The 15671-nt window shown below is 38.3% G+C and overlaps 1 protein-coding gene across 1 annotated transcript in view; it reads right to left on the bottom strand.

Annotated features, from left to right (window-relative positions):
• LOC131440690 (transmembrane protein 120 homolog) overlaps positions 1–10464 on the bottom strand; it is a 55215-nt gene extending 44751 nt beyond the window's left edge. The window contains exons 1-2 of the mRNA XM_058612194.1: positions 10176–10464; positions 10001–10119 (exon numbers count right to left, since the gene is read on the bottom strand). Coding sequence (XP_058468177.1) covers positions 10001–10119; positions 10176–10247 — 191 coding nt within the window. The 5' untranslated portion in view covers positions 10248–10464. The remainder of the gene's footprint in view (positions 1–10000; positions 10120–10175) is intronic.
• Positions 10465–15671: the final 5207 nt, after the last annotated feature.

Raw genomic sequence — 15671 nt, 5'->3', positions numbered from 1 at the left:
TTAAATCTGGTAAAAATGCTTTTGTCTGAGCGCAAGTTTGCAAGCTGCGCCAGTAGCTGGCATGTTTGGATGCAGCTCAAGAACGAATCTTGTGCTTTATCCAACTAGTTGAAAGTGGTAAAGCCGGTTCGTTTACCACAGATCCTCTGCTGAAGTGCCGATTGTACTCCACACAGAATCGCGTAGATTTCAGCTTGGAACACAGTACAGTATCTACCAAGTGAATGAGACTGCTCTAGCCTCATTTCACGACAGTAGACACCACCACCAGCACGACCATTCAACAGAGAACCATCCGTATAACAAACTATGTGTTCATCAAGTTGTCGTTCCAACTTTCCTCACCATTCAACCATTCCTCACGAAGTGGATAGCTTACATTGAATGTTTTGGAAGGAAAACTGTATGTGAGTTAGGTTACTATGAGCGAGTAAATACACCTCTCACGTAACCATTTGAGACCACAAGCGAGTGTGGCTAGCAGCATAATCTAATGGGTTACTGTTCCAAAGCCCTGTAACCTTAAGACGGTATGCCCAAGATAATGCTTCTTGTTTTAGGAACACATGTAGTGGTTTAATGCACAGTAGCGCCTCTAGAGCAGCAGTAGGAGTTGTCGTGAATGCTCCTGTCATCGCCATTAGAACCATCCTTTGGAGATGATTTAGCTTTGACTGAACTGTCGCGACTTCTCCTTTCTGCCACCATACAAGACATCCATATGCTAAAATTGGTCTAACAATAGTTGTGTAGATCCAATGAATGTATCTGGATTTGAGTCCCCATGATTTTCCAAAAGCTCGTCTGCATTAACCGAAAGCCATGCAAGCTCTTTTAATCCTGAAGTCAATGTGAGCAGACCAATTCAGTTTTAAATCAAGAATAACCCCCACGAATTTAACTTGATCGACCACAGTGACCTCTAAACCGAAGAACTGTAATGGACGAGCTCCTGTGATTATTCTACGATGAGTGAAAAGCACCATCGATGTTTAGCCGGATTTACAGATAATCCAACCTGACAACACCATTGTTCAACAGATCGCAGGGCTTGCTGCATTAAATCAAAGAGAGTGTTAATGCTTATATCGGTCAGCAATATATGATAATCGTGGGCAAAACCATAAATCAGAAATCCAAGGTTATTAAGTTTCCTTAACAAACCATCAGCGACTAGGTTTCATAAAAGTGGGGATAGTACACCAGCTTGAGGACACACACAGACACTTTCTAATCTCTGCTTGCCGAAGCGATGAACAAAGAAATCGATTAGTAAGCAGTGCGTGTATCCAATTTGTGATACTTGAAGGTATGCCATGACCACGGGCTGCTTTCAGAATTGAATTGAAAGACACGTTATCAAAGGCACCTTCAATATCTAGGAAAACTCCCATTGGCAAGACGCCTAAGATACTATAATCAGATGGCAGATGCGAATTTATAATAAAAATCGGTCGGAGGGTATATTAAGTCAGTTCAGTGCACCCTACTCGTCACAACAAAATGGAGTAGTGGAGAGAAGAAACCGATATCTAAAAGAGATTGCACTCTGTATGCTATTAGAAACAAAATTGGATCAAAAGTACTAGGGAGAAGCAATACTAACGGCAACCTATATACAGTATATGGTACCTTCAAGATTCATCGGAATGAGTCCTAATGAGAAGTGGTACGGTAAACTTCGTTCATGCGAAAAATTTAGAATTTTCGGCTCGGAAGCCTAGGTGCATATTCCAGCTGAAACGTGAAAGAAACTAAACTACGGTAAACTTCGTTCATGCGAAAAATTTAGAATTTTCGGCTCGGAAGCATAGGTGCATATTCCAGCTGAAACGTGAAAGAAAATGCAGCCATTACATCGGAAGTGATGTTCAAGAAAGGCTGTTGAAATTATTTTAATAATTTGATATTAGCAATATTAGCATTCACAAACTAGTTTATAATTAACAGTACTATCCTATGCATCTTCGGTAGTGACAATTGAAAAGGTATAGCTTTACGTCATGTATACATTGATAAATAAATAAATAAATCACGGAAACTTGTGTTCGTTGGTTACTCAAATGAACATAAGGCATATAGACTGGTAAATCGGGACGAATTACCATTAGCCGAAACGTGAAATTTTTAGAGAATTGGAACATGGATTGTTTTCGTGCGAAGGAAACGAAAACGAAATTCAGAACTTGTGTTCAGGGACCTTGATTTCTTTCGAGCGTAAAAGCTCTCAGCTGGGAAATAACGTCTTCAAGACCGCATGCTAGTTGCTCTTGCGTAATGAGAGCCAATGTATCTGTGGTGGAATAGTTTTTGACCAGCTGAAAGCAGTCTTTTTAGCACTAAGCACTACCTTAAATCTCGGAAAAAGGCTAGTTGTCTCTTCTGTGCGGAGACCTATGATTCTAATTCGGACGATTATCGATTGTCTTAGCGAAAAGACTTTTGACAAGGAGATGAGAAATTTCTGCCTCAAACATCTACTCGATTTAACTTTTCGAAAACTTCCGATTTTATTTACAAATTTTGGGTCTTATTTACTAATTCCTAGCCTAGCAAATCTGGACCTCTCGCAGAGATCCTTCTAAAAAATGCTGCACGCGCATGTTCGTTATTTCAAGTATTCTTGCGCGTGCGTCGCTATCGACGCACGCAGCTGATCATGCTCGTAGGTTTGTAATCGTATTCCGATGTGTTAAGAATGATGTCAGGGAGTCCCAAAAGGCAGCTAGTAATTGCCATCCAAGACCATAAATGTCATACAAAATTCTTCCATGCATTACCGTGTCTACGATAAATTTGATGACTCGTCCGATTGCATACAATCCAATGATAGTTGACGTTAAATTTCCTAACCAGTTTGACCATGATTTTATTTCGCTCCAGTATCGATTAATCGCGTTGTCAATTATCTTTTCTGATATCAAAGCGTCGAAATGAAATCCTTGTCTGTTAGATATTTGCCCTGACAGAATTTTGTGAAGAACGTTTGATGCTATACAGCGATCACTTTGATTGTATATTAAATTTCGAGTTTTCTTAACACTGTCGGTATCATATGTCGTTTTCGTTTTTAAATTGCACTACACCGGTGTAGCGAAAGGTGCACTGAATCCGTTCGTTTTTGCCAATTGCACTACACCAGTGCTACACTTTTTCTGCACCGATACCACTGGTGTAGCACTCATCAAAAGTTTGGTGTAGCTCTGTGCAATGGAATCGTTTATTGTAGTCAATGGTTACTGTTTATGTTTTCGTCAGTTTTGTTCGTTTATTCATGCCTCAGTGTAGCACTGCACCGGTGTAGTGCAAATAAAAAACGAAAACGCCAATAGACTCCGCTTTCCATTAAATTTGGTAAGGGTGTGTATTTCCATTTTGTTACTATATCCGTTGTTAACGTTTGAGGTGCAATAGTTTCCCTTATTTTTCCATCTATTGTGTACCACCGGCTTCCAAATTGGAATTTGGAGGGCATAAGCGGAGTGCATTCGATTTCAGTTCCTCTCAGCTGCAATGTTCTTGTTACAGGAGTTAAAAACATTGTTTCATTGTCATATTTTACAGGTAATTATTGATAACACCGCTCTGTTGCGAATGGCATTACGTATACAGCCTTACATTCCAAAACGTGTAAAACTTCTCCAGTTACTACAGCAGAAAATCCTGATCTCTTCATTATACTTGTAACGAATTCCGCTGGGCTTAAACGTGCAAGTGTCAACTTTGTCTCAAATAGTGCTTTATCTAATTTACACATCTCTGTCATTACTGCATTATAAACTTCGTCCAGTCTTTGGCCGATATAGTTCTCAACCATGGATATCTTTGAGTTGAAATACGTGAATATGTCGTGGATCTTAGCACTATCAGGCTTTCGATGAAATGGTGGTTTAAATTCTGACGCTTCCAAAATAAATATTCTTGGATGTTCGGTTCTGTATCAATTGTAACCGCAGATTTTCGATGTGCCTTTGGTTCTTATTGAAAATAGATGTGTATCTGATATAGATGTGTATACTGCTTGCTGAATTTGTTGGGTTTGGCTGCCATCCAAGTTCATGGTTTTGTTTACAAATCCTTCGTATAATACTTTGAACTCTGAATCTTCACATCGTTGATTGAGGCTAATATCCCAAGTTGTGTAACCATCCTCTGAATCTAAACATTTTCCGTGTGAATACGAACAGATTACTCCATTGGTCGGCTGCTCGGCCATCCATGGAAGTTGACTTTCAATGTCAACTTCCCTCTCTGAGCAGCCTAGATAGCCGTGTAGTGTCGGTAGCGTTTTCCCAACTGGCTAAGAATAACGCTACGGTTCACCTGTACCGGTGGTATAAGTCCACCAAACAGGTAAGCCGTGTGGCATCCGGCGGAATTATTTTCTACCAAGAATTGATCCACTGGTTTCCTGTTCCATGTCGTAAAAGGCCACAAAAATAGGATCTCATAAGTCAAGGTGTATTTCCGTGTCGATTACTGAATGGCTGCAGGAGGTTAAATAATGCAGTCGTGAACGGAATATCTTGGAATCCCTTACTGTGTTAAACGAAGCTCTGGCACAGTGGACGACTTCTTTCTTCGCAACTCGTGGGATTTAAATGATTTAAAAAATTCCTTACATGGTTCGCTATGAGCGATTATAAGCCAATATATTTGGTTTCTTCTAGTTGTTGTACGATAAATGCTGGAGATGGAGTGTTCATTACTCTAATTGATAATGGTTAGAGTAGCACAAATCAATCTCCAGCATAAACGTACAGCAACTATAAATCTATCCAGACTTCTGCAAGAAGGTAAAACTTCTATAGCTTTGGTTCAAGAATAATATTTCCAAAAGGGAAACTTCTACGTTGGAAAATTGTTAAACCCAGTCTTTGTTGCCTTCAACAAGAACGGTATGACTTATCCACGTGAAATGCCTCGAGTATGCATACTTGGAAATAGAGCTCTCGATGTTTCTCTCATATCGGAGCTCACAACTCAGAATATTTGTGCTGTCACAGTTGGTATGACTATTGATGGCATAGACAGGAAATATGTCTATTGTTCGGCATATTTGCCACATAACCAACCTTCGCCAAGCGATGACTTCAAAAAGGTTGTATCATACTGCTGCAAAAGTGATTTACCGCTTATAATTGACAGTGAAATAAATGCTCACCATATCATTTGGGGTAGCACAGATATAAATTTGAGAGGCTCTGATATGATGGAATTTTTGAGCAGTACAAAACTTGCACATAGTCAATACAGGAAACCATCCAACTTTTGCGAGATCTGGAAGAGAGGAGGTTTTGGACGTAACTCTCTGCTTTGATAGAACTGCGCATGAGTTGGTGAATTGGCTCGTCTCCGATGAGCTCGGACCTTCGTTGTCTGATCATAAGTACATCTTATTTGATCATTCAAACGTTAAATTTGATATTATCACATATCGTAATCCCAAATCTACAAACTGGGACCTCTATGAAGAGGGCTTGGCGACTAGATTTTACGGGTACCAACCAACAATTGAAACCCCAATTCATAGTTCCAGCATATGAAGAGGCTTGTCCACTTCGGATTGTGCGGGCTACTAGAAGAACTCCTTGGTGGAATGGTGAACTTGCTAGACTAAGGAAACTATGCAGAAGAGCTTGGAACCACCGACGCAGAGATGGGTCGGAGGCAATCGTGTAGGCTCGAAGGGCTTACAAAAATGCTCTTCGATCGTCTGAGCGAAGTGGTTGGAAAAGCCTTTGACAAATGTCTCTAGTCTCATCGAGGCTAGCAGATTAAAAAAGTTACTTTCGAAGTCTAACGACTTTAATGTCAGTTTCTTAAGAACTTCAGATGGTGAGCACTTGTCTGATGAAGGTGATGTACTTCACTATCTTTTTAACACTCACTTTCCAGGATGTATGGATCCATCACCGACAGCTCTTCCCGAGACTTTTTCAGGTAGTTACGATTCTTGGGCCCTTGCTGGAAGCGTTGTGACTATTGAATCGGTCAAATGGGGAGTTAGTTAGTGTTATTGCAGAAAGGGTATGAACATTTCAAACATGTTTTGAAGAAAATACTTACTTTTAGTCTTGCGACAGGATATATTCCAAGAGCTTGGCAGGGAATAATTGTCAAATTTATTCCCAAAGGCGGTCGCGACACTTATGAGGAAGCGAAGAGTTTCAGGCCTATCAGTCTTAGCTCATTTCTTCTTAAAACAGTGAAACGCATAGTCGATCACTATATCAGGAATGTTAGTCTGGGCGTGCATCCACTACATGGAATGCAACATGCTAACCAGCGTAGAAAGTCCACTACAACCCTGTTACATGATGTTGTGTACAACATTGAAAAAGCTTTCTCACAAAAGCATGCTTGCTTGGGAGTTTTCCTAGATATTGAAGGTGCCTTTGATAACGTGTCTTTCAATTCAATTCTGGAAGCAGCCCGTGGTCATGGCATACCTTCAAGTATCACAAATTGGATACACGCAATGCTTAGTAATCGACTTCTTTGTTCGTCGCTTCGGCAAGCAGAGATTAGAAAACTGAGTGTCTGTGGGTGTCCTCAAGGTGGTGTACTATCCCCACTTTTATGGAACCTAGTCGCTGATGGTTTGTTAAGGAATCTTAATAACCTTGGATTTCCGACTTATGGTTTTGCCGACGATTATCATATATTGCTGACCGGCATAAGCATTAACACTCTCTTTGAGTTAATGCAACAAGCCCTGCGATCTGTTGAACAATGGTGTTGTCAGGTTGGATTATCTGTAAATCCGGGCAAAACATCAATGATACTTTTCACTCATCGTAGGATAATCACAGGAGCTCGACCGTTGCAGTTCTTTGGTTCAGAGGTCACTGTGGTCGATCAAGTTAAATACGTCGGGGATATTCTTAACTCAAAACTGAATTGGTCTGCTCACATTGACTTCAGGATTAAAAGAGCTTGCATGGCTTTCGGCCAATGCAGACGAGCTTTTGGAAAATCATGGGATATATTCATTGGATCTACACAACTATTCTTAGACCAATTTTAGCATATGGATGTCTTGTATGGTGGCAGAAAGGAGAAGTCGCGACAGTTCAGTCAAAGCTAAATCATCTCCAAAGGATGGTACTAATGGCGATGACAGGAGCATTCACGACAACTACTACTGCTGCTCCAGAAGCGCTACTGTGCATTAAACCATTACATGTGTTCCTAAAACAGGAAGCATCTTGTGCATACCGTAGTGATGGGCAATACGGCTCATTTCAATGAGCGGCTCTGAACCGAACGCTCTTTCGTAAGAGCCGGTTCAATTGAACGGCTCATTGGCTCTATTTCAATTAACGTCAATGTGGAGAAGCGGTTCGAGAGAGTGATTGTGAGAACCACGGAATTGCAGGAGCGGTATGGGCGATCTAAAATTGTGTTTCACAACTAGAGGTGTCCGTGTGCGAGGAAGAGGGATATTGAAATAAATTAATTGAAATTCCATTTGGAAAATATAATCTATTTTTCTTCCCCTATTACGACAGAATTCTTTGAAAATTACCTGCTGAGTGAATGTTCCTATGTATTTTTGACAGCTTCATTAGAAAACATCATCGTTTAACCAACAACGCAATCAAATTTGGGCGTACACAGGCACACAAATTTTCCAAGTTGAAACGCAGATTTTAAAATGGCAACTCTGCTTGAGAGCCGCGGTTCAATTTTGAAGAGCCGTGGTTCGTTCGCTCATTGCTACGAGTCGGTTCAAATGAACGGCCCGTGAGCGCTCGCCCATCACTAGCATACCGTCATCTTGTGCATACCGTCTTAAGGTTACAGGGCTTTGGAACAGTAACCCTTTAGATTATGCTACTAGCCACACTCGCTTGTGGTCTCAAATGGTTACCTGGGATGAGTATTTACTCGCTCCTAGTGACCTAACTCTCACATGCAGTTTTCCCTTCAAAATATTCAATGTGAGCTATCCACTTCGTGAGGAATGGTTGTCTGGTTGTCTGGAACGAAAACTAGATGAACACATAGTTTGTTATACGGACAGTTCTCTGGTTTTTGGTTCTCCATACATGGTTGAGTATGCGTATGCGGAGCTATAATTAAAGGATATTCTCTCGTTTCTCACCCAATGTGGTAAGGGGCTATAGTCAGAAGGGTTCATCGTTCTTCCTGGAGTGAATGAATCCTTTCTGTATTCACTTTAAATAGAATTTAGCAGATTCTTTAGCATCCTCTATGGGGTACCGAATTTACTTCTGCTCGTACATACTGCGAATCGTTCTGCATTCTTCCGAAAGTGCAGAATGGTGTCACTTTTGTAAAATCTCTAAATCCTCTCGGGGGTTGGAGGTTTTATTAACTGTGCATCGTTCATCAGTAAGAACGCATATAGTAACAAACCTAAATAGGTTTTACAGCAGACTGTTCGGGACCTCGTAGAGGTCCAGAATTTACTTCTGCTTCCACTAAATGTGATCCCCAGCAGATTGTTCAGCATCCCTTAGCGGTACAGAATTTACTTCTGCTTTTTTGTGTTTTTGTGTCGTCAATTTTTCCCATCCTCCTAGTCCATACCTTATCATTTCCTTTCAATCCTTCCCTCTTATATATCGGGAAAATGATGCTAAAAACAAATTGATGGCAAGGTACAAATCTCCACATATCAAGGGGACCGTGCCATTCGAACCAATTTGTTCTGATTCCCGATTCCTGGATGGTTGGTATCCATTGTAACCGCAGATTTTCGATGTGCCTTTGGTTCTTATTGAAAATATATGTGTATCTGATATAGATGTGGATACTGCTTGCTGAATTTGTTGGGTTTGGCTGCCATCCAAGTTCATGGTTTTGTTTACAAATCCTTCGTATAATACTTCGAACTCTAAATCTTCACATCGTTGATTGAGGCTAATATCCCAAGTTGTGTAACCATCCTCTGAATCTAAACTGTCATAAGCTAATTGGTTGCATGTTATATTAGTCTCTGAACAGTCGTCCAGATATCGCAGCGGCTGTCGAGATACTTAGTCGAAAAGTTAGCACCCAATTAGTAAGTGGCTGGACAGAGCTTAAGCGTGTGGTAAGATACTTGATACATACTATTAACTACGAATTGATTCTGGGAAAGAATGGTTATGAGTTAAACTTATCGGCGTATTGCGATGCTGATTGGGCAGACGATAGTAGTGACCGCAAATCCTAGACATATAAAGTACACAGTTTAGAAGGAGCGTCCGTGACATGGGTGAGCCAAAAACAGAGCCATGTCTACGATGGAGGCCTAATATGTGGCTCTTTCAGCTGTAACGCAGGATTGATTGTTTACGACGTTTGTTGGATGAAATTGGTGAGCAGCAACAGCATCCGACAGCTTTGGAACAACAGAAGAAAAGATCTTAACACATAGATACGCGGTATCATTACACTGAGAGCTGCTGTATTGCAGGTGTAATTAAAATGCAATACTGTGAGACGGAATTTATGCTTGAGGATATTCTGACCAAATCGATTGGGTCTACCAAAATTAAGAGATTCGATACACGGACTGACTGCTACATCTTTTGAGTAGGCACAACAGGACACTCAGGATTAAATGCCAGATGCATACGCGAATTCAGACCGGTTGTTACGAAACAATGTAAAAATGTATTTCCTTTTTTTTCATCAAATAAATACACGTTGTTACTTGTACGCAGTCGTAAATCGTTATCTTTCTCCGTAAAATCTGTATTTATCTTGTTCCAATTCGTCTTTCGATTGTCCGCCCAATAAGCTCTGTGTGTCTAACTGGTCGGTCAAGCTATAGCTTTAACCTACTTGTCAAATTTAGTGTTATCAACATAAATACAAATTGACCTTCAAGCAAGTCGAGCATACGAAGCAGATCTCGTACGATGCCAATTATCTTATCAGTGTGAGGTATTAATAACACACAAATGATGATTGATGTCAATTTGCTACCATAACCGTATATGTAAAGCCCAATCAGCTCTAGATTACAATTTATTTAACTTACTGCTTAACACTTTTTGAAATCTGCTGCATCCGATAACGTTGATGTTTGATTTGTTTCATGCATTGTTCTTGTAATAATTCCAAATTCTCCAATGAATCCAAATAATTTATGTTTGTTGTCTGTATGGAAGAAAATATATTAACGGACACCTATATACTACTTACTGTTACTTTACCTCAAGATGTTTGTATTCATTTGATAGATCAACCCATTCTTTCACAAACTCATCCAGATTTATATTACTCATTTTATTAATTTGTTCAGTTCAACAGCGTTCTAAGATTTTTATAATCCTGTTCTCCATACAACATTTACAACTACAGAATACACTGGTTGCTGTCAGCAATGAGGATCATAATTTACCTAAGTTATCTATTTAGAAACACGTAAATATAAACCAAATTAAAGTGAATTCTCCTAACAATTCGTTAATCATAACCAGAGATGCCAGGTAAAAATTTCAATTATCTGCATACCTAAGCAGAGATGCCATTTATACAGATTCATCTGTATTATACAGATTTTTACATGCTCATACAGATTTAATACAGAGTACAGATTTTATTCAGAATTCCTCAATTTAATACAGATTTATACGGATCTCACCAAAATTAAACGTTTCTGCCTAAGCTATGTTTTAGTATTTGATTCCAGTGATGAAATAAAAGTCTTTCAATCAACGGACAAATCACAAATTAATATGGAAATCTGTTGTGAAATCCTTTTATATTATAATTTGAAAAAAATTTGAACTGATATTCAAGGAAGTAATGGCATCATGAAATTTTACTAGATATATATAAGGAATTACAACTCAATTGTTGTGGATAAAAAAAATTTAAAAAAAACTATGAAATTTCGTCGTTGAATATTTTTGTGAGCGCAGCAATGACTGAATCTATTTACCTATAACCACAATCTATTGTAATGACATCTTTTGGCATCATTTTGTTTTAAGAATTCCATTTTATTAGTGAATACAGGTTAATACAGATTTTTTATACATAGCAATAAAGATTTTCTATGAAAATATCTGGCATCTCTGTACCTAAGACAAGACCTGACAACTGGCTTCTTAAGTACGATTCAGACGGTCCGGCTTCTTCCGTCACCGTCACCGGAACGTCAACGTCCGTCACCGTCATTCTGATTCACACGATCCGGTTTCCTATCCGTATCCGTCATGTCATTTTCTAACACGTTGAATTTGAAGAACTTAGTTTCGCACAATTTTATTCCACTAATACAAAATCTGGGTTCGTTTGAAGCCAATCAATCTGTTGTTTTCCTACCTTTTAATCGAATAAATAACTTTCAAAATTAACTAGAAAGAGGAAAAAACAATACAATCAGTTCCACTCAACAACGTAACGTACTTTGCAAATCTACTGATAAGTTTAATTACTTATATGTGGTACATTTCGTTTAAGAGTGGGATCTACACACCGAATCAGCGCTGCCAACTATACCCGATTTTTGGACTCGATACAGGAATACAGATATGCTCTCTCAAAATACCGATATTTCAATTTTCATACAGATAAAAACCGATTTTCTGTTTTTGTGTTGGATTCCATAGGGGTAAACCAGGTCGAGGGATCTTTTTTTTTTGATCGCAAAATCCATTTCCGCACTACATCGATGTTTGATTTTTCGAGAAAGATATTGTACACGCAGAGAAAAATATTATAAAAATAATTAAATTTTGGTTTCACGCAACGATTTATTTTGTTGAAATAGTGACAAAAGAAAATCTGGTTTGAAATTACAAAAATTATTGTTTGAAGCTACAAAATAAAATATTTGATTTCGCTCAGTGCATTAGTTTGTTTCAAGAAATATTTTGTTAAAAATAACAAATATTTTACTTGTGCATTCCTGTCAATTTCTTGACAAACAATTTCATGGTAAATTTAACTTTCAAAATAAGTTTAAAATGAACTAGCTTTAGATAAAGATAAAATAATTAGTTCTTTGAATTTATAAACTTGGCAGTTGAAATGAACGATAAGATTCAAACCTAATAGAATTAGTATTTCAACAAACGCTTTTGTTTGTTGAAATCATACATTTTTGTTTGTCATTATTCTTAAATAGAGATTTCTTTTAAACTAATTTTCAAGGTAATTTTTTAAACTATTTTTATTTCGATTTTCAATTTTCAAATTGTTAATTGCTTTCAATAGCTGTTGGGCCCTTTTGTCGTAGGACGATAAAATTTTTCACATGTTACAATTAATGATTCGGTGCTCCATTAATCTGGTTAAGATAGAATTCCTGCATCAAATATTTTCTGTAAAAAACGTGTTATGTAAAGTAATGCAAGTTTGGTAATATTTTGAATTATCCATACATACACTTGAACTGTTACAAGACCCCGAGGAAACGAAAGAAACACTTAAATTTTCCTTCTAGAACACGAGCAAACTTTTTTGATCATCCACGGGAGCAAAATTGTCTGACTTTTAAGAAACAAAACTGATACGGTTAATTCAACCAATAAACTTAGTTGCCATCACACAAATAAAATCATAGATAAAATGAACCAATTTTTTTCTTGATATATATGTAAAACTCGATTGAATCAACAAATACTTTGCCAATAACTTCAACTCAACTTTTGTTGACATGTAATAAATGGCTGATTTATTTCAACGATAAAATCTGCCGAAACAAACCAGTTTTTCGATAGCCAGTGGTCAGTCAGCTCAATACCTTAATCATATGAATCGTGCATACCACCACTGGAAATAATAAATGAGACGATAAAAATACTCGCAGATTTGTCTTAGTCTCGAAAACCAGCGCAAGGGCGTATCGACGACACGACCAGACACTACGAAGAAAATTTGCAACTAAAAGTGTCTGCGAGCGATTTACCGCCAGTTACCACAAATATAGCGACCCCTTGATAATGATAAAAATATTCTTCTTCAGCAATACTGTTTAAGTTGCTACGAACAAGTCACTAAGGAGCCTCAAGAAAATCAACAAACATTTTGAGGAAGTGGCAATTGAAATAATTCAATTTTTGAGGCCTCAGCGCCACTTTCTAGTAGCAACTTAAGAAAGTGAAGCATCGAAATTCTACAGCCATCATCAGTGCAAGATATAATAAAGGTGAGCGATTAAATTTTATTTGTGTGCTATGAATATAGGAATGTTTTGTTTTTGCTTCTAGAGTTTGACATATACAGTCTGCAAGAGTCACACCAGAATCCAGAAACTGCCCAGATCCAGAAACTAGCGTCTGTCTTCCGACAACGAAAACCATCTGCGTCACGTGGATTCTCTGCGCAAAGTAGCTGATCTTGAATGCATTTAGTTCAAAATTGCGACGTATTTTTAGGGCCGTTATCTTGCTGCAACCAAACACAAATCGATAGCGCCTCGCTGATGTATCCGGTGAGGGTAAAGTGCCTATAACCAGATTAAAAAGCTAACGAAACTGAATTTCGGATTAATTTTTTTGAAATGTTTCCAACATTACGGATGAGATATCGTAATTTTGGGTCTAGGCACTCTAGGTGAGATCATCATTTGACGTTCATATGCGAATCTTTTACCATTGTTCAATGGACACATTTTTATGTTGATTTACCCGTTGGACTTGTTTACAAACGTTAACTGGTGACTTATATCATTGTACATTCAATAAAACATTAAAAATTGACATACTCCAAAGCACTGAATAAATGAGAATTGAAAGAAAATGCTCATAAATCATTGGCTAAATTTATTTCCTACAGATACTTTATTTCCCTATTCCTACTATTAGAATTCATCGTTAGCAGCATGTAATAATTATTTTGAGTGCTAAGTCCGTTAGAATAAATCCTTTCAAACGCAGTAGTACTCCTTAGTCCTGCCTATCGACTAATTTGTATCAGCAAATGTGATTTGATTAGAGCAACACGCAAAATGGTGCATCTCTTTATACATACACCACGCATCAAGACCGATTGATTGGTCCACTTCTATGACAGGTAATGATGCTGGAGAGCTTGGAATTTACTGCGCAGAAGAGATCTTCCACTCGAGGCAGCCGTTGAATCCATTTTAAATTTTCGTAATTAAATACCCATTTTGTTTTGTTTACATTGCTCAAATCTTCAATGTGCAGTAACCAAGGATATGGTAACTGTTATTCAAAATCAATAATTTAGCAACTTGTGCTGCCAGTTTCAATTTTTTTTTCAAGTGATTTCATTTTGACATTACCAGTTACTAAGGGGTAGTTAAATTTGCGATACAGTTTCGATAGACGAGTGGCAGGTCGTGTCGTCGGGCGTATCTTTATAATTCACACAGGAAGCATAAAAGTAAACAAATCGAAAAAGGGCGAAACTCTTTTTATGTTGATTTATTCAGTGGATATAGATAGAAAGTGGAAAATTTGCATCACTTTTGAAGATAAACTAACAATTCATCGACTAATCATAAATTGATCTGAGAATATACGATAATTTCTAAATACGATTTGAAACCAAAATCGAAACATTCATCGATGTTTTTCTCCGTTTACTGTCAATGTTAGATTCGCCGTTCTTTGAAAAACAGCTGAAATATTCTTTCGGAGAAATGTTGACGGAGCTTGCCGTTGGTCGTGTGAATGCGCAAAGGGACTAATTTTGGCGCAGGCTGACGTTCCGGTGACGGTGACGGAAGAAGCCGGCAGAGATGGCATTTCACCAGAGTGATACACGCTAGTCAGATTTTTGCCACACCGAGGATGCAAAAAAACGAAGCACCGCACAAAGAGGAAAGCGCACTTCTTCTCAGTGTCGAATAGACAGCATTTGAGTGTGTGCTTGTGGTTAAAGCAGCTGGCGCGAGTGAAACACATTCTCTTCGCATGAATCGCTCACACGCGCTCTCGTCTAAATACACCCAAGTGACCACTAGCGCGTGATGGTGAGCGAACACTTCTGTGAACTTCAATTAATAGAGAGTAGATCTGGCCTTGCTATGAAAAATTAGCAAGGAAACCGAAAATTTTACGATAAATTGTTTTATTTTGCTGATTTTGCGTGTCCATGCTTCATCTACGAAAACCATACTGCAGAGTGCTCACCGGCGTGTACACCTCTGTGAAAGTATCTGCATCCACCTCAGAGAATTTATTAGCTAATGCTCTAGCACTTTGGTGCGATTCAGTGGAAGAGGTAAAAGGAAATAAACAAACGCACTCATGATGCGTGCACACTTTACACAACAGTGGTGTATAAATGTGAAAGAGAAGAGCTCTCGTTGAAGTTGTCAGTGCGAGGGGAGAAATTTTGCTTGCTCTTCGTCACACAGAGGAGATAGACATCTCTGGAAGCCGGATCGTCTGAATCGTACATTATTCTTCCTTTCGAATCATCCTTCTCGTCATTTTCGCCCTGTGGAATAAATACCAACGTATCGACTATAGTTTAGCCATATTTACAGATTTTTTTAAATAATTTTGCATTGCAATTTTGATTTGCAATAAACATGAAAAATGTTTGAGTGATTGCATTTTTTTATTATATGTTAATGCTTAAAAACAATTAATTGAGTTTTGATGACAAAACACGAAATATCTCATGTTGAACTCAAAATCGATTCCATTGTTGACGTATTACCGGATCTTTAGGAAACCGGAAAAAGTCAAGTTTGGATAGAAATGCTTAGTGCGACCACAGTG

Source organism: Malaya genurostris, chromosome 1, assembly GCF_030247185.1.
Source record: "Malaya genurostris strain Urasoe2022 chromosome 1, Malgen_1.1, whole genome shotgun sequence".
Taxonomy (NCBI): Eukaryota; Metazoa; Arthropoda; class Insecta; order Diptera; family Culicidae; genus Malaya; species Malaya genurostris.
This window is presented reverse-complemented; position numbering and strand designations above follow the sequence as displayed.